The 6628-nt window shown below is 47.6% G+C and overlaps 1 protein-coding gene across 1 annotated transcript; it reads right to left on the bottom strand.

Moving 5' to 3' along the window:
* Positions 1-1243: 1243 nt before the first annotated feature.
* Positions 1244-6370, bottom strand: LOC136421275 (uncharacterized). The gene is made up of 3 exons (XM_066408502.1): positions 3851-6370; positions 3558-3725; positions 1244-3460 (listed from the first exon to the last, which is right to left on the bottom strand). The coding sequence occupies exons 1-3, from the start codon at positions 4903-4905 to the stop codon at positions 1447-1449; spliced, it is 3237 nt and encodes a 1078-aa protein (XP_066264599.1). The 5' UTR covers positions 4906-6370; the 3' UTR covers positions 1244-1446.
* Between the last annotated feature and the right edge of the window lie 258 nt (positions 6371-6628).

The raw sequence follows: 6628 nt of genomic DNA, 5'->3' as shown, positions 1-6628 counted from the left end.
CTTTATTTATAACTCAGTCAAGAAAGTATCAAGACCTCACAAGCCAGCGTACGTCGTGTCCTACAGGTTACGTGAAACGTGAAATCAAGAATACATTAAGAAAGAAAGTTGTGCTGATGGAGGTACGTCGACGTTACTTCAGGACAAGGTAACCATATTTCTTCATCAACGTGTTTTCTGAGACCCAGTTCTTGCTGTAAGTGATCTCATAACTGTGGCGAGGCAACGCTGCAAACTCTATCAGGTAAAACTTTTTGCCAGCGCGTTTCGTTGCTTTGATGACGCGTTGAGGGACATCGCCTGGCTGGTAAGGTAGGGGAATGGTCCAGTCTCGATAGAGTGTAAACTCCTCTTCATCACCACTGTCGTAGCCGTGCTCTTCACTTTCATTAGATGAGGACATGCTAGACATGTCAGAGGTCGCATCAGTCTCGGAACCACTTGGGTCGCTGTCTGTTCCTGTCGTTGATTCCTGAGAGCCCATCGCAGATGAAGACAAGTCAGAACCTGCATCAGTCTCGGAACCACTTGGGTCGCCGTCGGTTTCTGTCGCTGGCTCCTGAGAGTCCATCACAGACTCATCTTCTTCAGAGACGATTTCTGTATCATGTGACGCCATCGAACTCACATCTCTGCTTTCGCCATCGTCGACTGATGAACCAAACGTGTCCGTATCATGTTCAGACGACATGTCGGAGTCGTCGAAAATATCGCGCCCTCTGTAAGATCCCGTCTCGGTGTCTACGACGACTTCTCCTGAGGCAACAGCTGACTCGTCTCGGTGCTTTCTTTCTTTGTGCCGATCGAGGTTGAACTTACGAGTGAACTCCTGATCGCAAACCTCGCAGACGTAAGGCATACTTCCTTTCTCTTCGGTGGACAATGGGGAAATGACGAGATATCGGTGTGCACTCAAAGATATATTTTCCATGCAAATGAGTGCTTCGCGGTCTGAATAAATTATGCAATGCGTGACTCATCATATTTGTCATGTATGCAAAATCAGAGACACTCCATCTATATCATTGTGTTCATGCATCAGGGATTGTTAATGTGTTTACATGTATGCAGTTGCCTAATGAGCGACTCGATAGTTTTTATCTTATTTCTAAATTTGGTTCAGGGATGCGTTCATCTTTTCAATTTTCACACATTATCTAGTTAATCTTAGCTTATGCGCGTATGTTAGCTTATGTGTGTATCTGTTTCGAGCTATCATTAAGGAAGAACGACAAACTTCGTGTGACGTCATGTTGGGTTTATTTATACCATGACACTTTGTACATGTACCTGGGCAAATATAACATCGATCTCTGCAACCGAACAAATGGTTGTCGTTTAGTTTCAAACACTCACTACTCTAACTTGAAGATACAACATGCCATTTACTGATACAGGCAGATATAGCAGCTATTTACAGAAACATCATCTGCAGCGGTCTACAGCCTAAATATCCAAGGGTAGGGTTGTGACACCGTCATCCTGAACTTGACGTTTTGGATAGAAATATGAAAAAGCGTCGCGTGTTTGCGTGTAGGTCAACATCTGATTATCCTTCACGCGGAAGCCTCTGTTCACACCCTGACCACTTTTCTGGGTCTCCAAGACTCGGAGATACTTTTGGAGAGTGATGTTGTTGTCTTTTTTGCTCACCCCCTTGCAACTGAATTTGTCATTTGATTTGTCGTCACCACCAAAGCAATAATAGGTTTTGGAGCACAGCCCGACAATCGCATCCCCGGACCATTCTTCCTTGAACAGCCCGGGAGTGCGCTTATCGTAAGCCGCGTGCTGTGGGTCGTCTGTGCGGGGGAACCAGAGGTGTTTCTCGTTTTCGTACCTGTCACGCATGTGGGGTTTGATGACGTCCTCCAGCCTGTCCGCGGAGATGGCGATGTAGGCCGAGTCCGTGTCCATCTCGCAATATTGAAAATCAGACACGTCCACAAATGTCAACATGAAGTCGTAATAGAACTGGAGCATGCGTAATTTAGCATACTGATAGACAAAGAAACCAATTTGAAGGGGCAGGTCAAACTTGATACGCCGCTTGCCCGTCTCGATTTCGTAAAATCCATCGACCACCTCGGTGATCATTCTGAAACAGGGGTAGTTAATCTTTTGCGTCGCAGTGACATCACTATCGCAGTAGCACACGTCAAACTGTTTCTCTTTGTTAGTGACTGTCTTACCGTAGGCACTGTTACCAATCAGTTTCATCGTGTCCGCGATGATTTTCTTCTTGTCGTCTTTGTCGCCAGCACGACGTGCATCACTGACCTTGTTGCCAAAAGGTTCGAAACACTTTTTGGGTACGTATTCTAGTACCTGATAAACGTGGGTCACTTCCAACCCCTTCTCCAGATACCATTTTAGTAAGGGTGTGGCTAACAAGATCTTTTTACCAAACATGCTGCCGATGAGAGAGCGCCTTGGTTTGGACATAATGTGATGCGTTTCGGCATACTGCTTCATGAATGGGCCGATGTCGTCGATGGAAATGTTGCAGTTTTTAAAGATCGGGGGCATTTCGGCAAAATGTCTTTTGAGATGTGCAGGGACTTCAATATCGCACTCGACCACACCGAACAACTCATCTTCGCGGACAGCTTGGAGGATTTCCTCTTTGAGCAATTTGTACTTTGTTTCCGTGGGTGTCTTGCGCCCAGCCAAAAAGGCGGAAACCTCTTGATTTCTCTTTAGTCTTTGCCACTCACACTCCCACATTTCGATCACTTTGTATCCCTCCTCCCGCAAATACTCGGTCATTTCGTCTGTGTCCTCTTTTAGTTCGGTCATCGACTTATTTCGAATTGCATTGGTGTTGATGTCCGCGGTGAGGTGGCAGTCATGGCCGTGCCAGAAGCACCCGTGGAACTGAAAGATTTCACCTGTGGCCGAACAAAACCCGTCTACGGGAACTTGGCGGAGACCAATACGTTTTTCTGTATGGTTAAATTTGTTCCGGATGTCGATGTCACGGCTGTGCCCTACCCAGTCTAGCCATTCTGTCGCCATGCGGCCCCAGTAATGGGTAGAATACTCTCTCACAAACTCACTGTCTGCCTGACGCCGAATGTAATACCCGGTCGGCATGTCCTGCATCAGCGACCATAGGTATAAGGCGTTGGCATCGAAACCAATCACCTTTTGACAGAGCTTTGGTTTTCTACCTATATCTTCCATGTCCTTCTGTCTGATATAGGTCTTACCCTTCTGGTGATGTCTATGAAAAATTATGCTAGGACCCCCCACGATATTTTCTTTGAATAATCTGAACACGTCCTCTTTGCCTGGCAGTGTAAAGTAAGTGTTTGACGGCAAGTTCATGAAGAGATACTTAAGTGTCAGCCCCGGGACGCTGATCCCGTCCTTAAACATGTCGATCCCGATGTCTTTGTAGAAGGCAACCATCTTCTTGATGACCTCTAACATGGGGACGACATCCTTGTTGTTTTCCCTGCAGGAACAGGGAAGAAACAACCTTCAGTCTTCTGCGCACGACCTTTCAAAGATCGATAAATAAAGGGGCAAGCCACAAGAAGACGCACACCTACCATATCAAGAAGTCCCGCATGTTCTGCATGCCGTGCTGCTGCCACACGTCCACACAGTGTTGGTAGTCTTCTGGGGAAATGTGTGACCCCCGCAGCTTGCTGAAGAAGGCGTCCGGCGGTGGGAGTTGGGTGTGGTCCAGTTTGGACAGGTCGTCCATCCATTCGTACCTGTCATATATACAAGGAATGAAATCTCTCGGGTTAAGACGATTTTGTTCATATCAACAAGTTAAACCACCAAACAAACAACAAGCAAACAAACAAACAAACGCACAACACAGACATCGACTTACGGGAAGAATCCTTTCGTCTCCTTGCACTCGTACGCTTTGAGGAGGTGAGAGTACGAGAAGCCCGGCGCCACATAGTTGATCAGGTCCAGGAATTTCAGTTCGTCTGTCTCTATGGACATGAAACTGTTGTCCTTCTTGATGGGACGGAGGGTCTCCTGTTGTCTGTACAGATGGGGGAGGAAAACCTTCTTCATGGCGTTCACGTCGTATCTACCAGAGTTGAACCCGATGACGGGTAATTGACGTAGGTGACGATGGAGCCGGCCGATCAATTTGCTGACCCAATTTTCTTTTCCTGGCCCTTTTTCTTCACCCTCCCCGTCATTTTCTTCTTCTGTTATCGTGGAATTGTCGTCCTCTTCTTTTGACGGTACGGAGCATTCATATTCTTCCTCCCGTTTCACCAGCAATAAGTTTTCTTCTTTTTCGTCTTCTTCCGACGTCACGGCATCTTGTTCTGTGTTGTTTTGTTCCGGCATCACGATGCCTTGTTCTTGGTATTGAGACATGAAGGCTTCTTCGTCATCCTCCGGGTTCAAGGCCTCTATCCGTTCAAAGACGCCGGCAAAACGCCCCTTCAACTCCTCGTAGGCCGCGTCACTGATCTGCCGAAGATACTTTAACATCTTGTCGGCAACAACGGCAGGATCACCCTCGGAGACAAAACATTTTGGCGTCGTGAATCCCGGTACATTGGAACAGACGCTAACACTCAGCAGTTCGTGGACGGCCTCCCATGTCATCTTGTCCGTGCTTTGACCGGAAATTGGTTTCAAGAGGCACTCGATGTCGTACGTCGCCCGGTAAGGATAGTGGCGATCGACTGGATTTACGCGGATAGCTACGTCATCCAGTTGCTCGAATATGGTTTGATTTCTGTTGTACGCCCCGCGAGGATAGACGTACTTTATTGCCCCGGTGCAGTTTGACTGGTGAACCTTCAAGTTGTAGGCACGGTTGAACTTCCTACCGCACGTGGGGCAGCCATACGACTTTGCATACTTCGCAAAATCTCCAATGTAGCTGAAGTGATCCTCGTAAAGATTCAGGTACATCGTGTTATTATTACGGGCGAGGGGTCGCCTAACCAGTTCAGCAAACGGTGTTCCGTTTTCATCGTCTTCTTCGTCGCCTTTCTGAAGCGTATATACGTAGATATTGACTTGAAAGAGTTTTTCTACGTCGGCCAAGTCGTCTAGAGACACCCCAGAGAAATCTTTCTCAGCCAAGTCCACCGCTTTCAGATACTGTTGGAAGAGATCCTTGGCCGACGTTTCGAGTTGTTTCGGATCCTTACCGAAGTGTGCTGCAAGACAGCGGAAGAAACACAAATTGTCGTCGAAGGGTCCGTTTGTTCCGCTTTGAAGGGTGACGATGGCTTTGTTGTTAAGAATGTAGGCGGGGAGATTCCTGGGCGCGCCGATGGGATGGTTCTTCCCCAGTTTGCTGACATAGAACTGGACTTGGGGAATGGCGTGGACTATCCATTTAGAGTCCGGGCGCTGTTGTCGGCAATACTCTAGAACGTCTTTGTCGGCTATTTTGTCCACGGAATCTTTGCAGGTCTTCTTCGTTGTTGATTATCATCGGTTTCTCCAGGAAGCGGCTGTTGTTCTCGCAGGGGTAGTAATAACGAAGTTCACCTTCCTTGCTACGAAGGACGAACCCGTACGACAGGTTGATTTTGAACGCCTCCTTTTGGTTTCGGAATATCGCACGTACTTTGTCCGCCAGGTCGTCTACGTTGACGGAGTTAAATCTAAAATTATATCTGTCATGGACCAATTGTCTATGAAAATGTGTACGTATTTTCGACCATTTTTCTCTATACATCTTTTCCAAGGCCGGATCGTCAACTTCTAAAACCAAGTCCTCAGGTTTGTCCCGGGGATCTTCCTGCAGGGGAAACAAGTCATCTGGTGGCGTGGGCTGCACATTTCTACGCTTCGGTGCAGCATCGTCGGCGTTGCTGGAATGGTGCCGTTTGTGACTACGGGAGGTGGACGGTGCGTCTTCGGGGTGTGTCTCTTCCCCGTGCCTCTGCAGTTCTTTTACTGTGTTAAACGCCGCGTTACACAGACGGCAGCGGAATAAAAGGCTCGTCGGAAGTTTGTCGTGTGTGCGCTTGTGTTCTCGCAGATTGTCCGCCCTTGCGAATTTTTTCCCGCAGAAATCACATACGTGCTGAGGCGCGATCGACGAATGCTTGTGCTGCTGGTGTCGTTTTAAGTTGTGGACACGGGTAAATGTTTGTCCACATGTCCCGCAGTGGTTGGCAGGTGTGGCGGTATGTGCCACTTTCTTGTGGCGGCTAAAGGACTGCCTATGTTTGAACACTTTTCCACACTGGTCGCATCGGAACGTCATGGTTGTACTGACGACTCTGCTCTGAAACACAACATCAATAAGAAAGTCGTTGACAGGTGAACCAAAAAGCTACACCGGACCAGGACGACCGGTTACGAACCGTGTTATTTTGCTATCTTGCGATAAGGATTTCAACGTTGTTGCTCCCCAGCCTCTTCATCTATCCACGGTGATCTATACACTTTCAGTAGACCGATTTGAATAATTCATGGTAGAGTAGAACCATAAAGAAACAGAAAACAAATGGCTAAACCTTTTTCATGCGGTGAAACAGTCAGTTAAGTATATAAAATTGTTGTTCAATACAGAACAGCGGGAGAGATACTTTCCCCTGTACGAAACCCTCGCTGGGGCCTCAACTCACAACAGACGGGGTCCCGAATAAATTCCTACGGTAACCAGGGAACGCAC

The sequence above is a fragment of the Branchiostoma lanceolatum genome, chromosome 15, assembly GCF_035083965.1.
Source record: "Branchiostoma lanceolatum isolate klBraLanc5 chromosome 15, klBraLanc5.hap2, whole genome shotgun sequence".
Lineage (NCBI taxonomy): Eukaryota > Metazoa > Chordata > Leptocardii > Amphioxiformes > Branchiostomatidae > Branchiostoma > Branchiostoma lanceolatum.
This window is presented reverse-complemented; position numbering and strand designations above follow the sequence as displayed.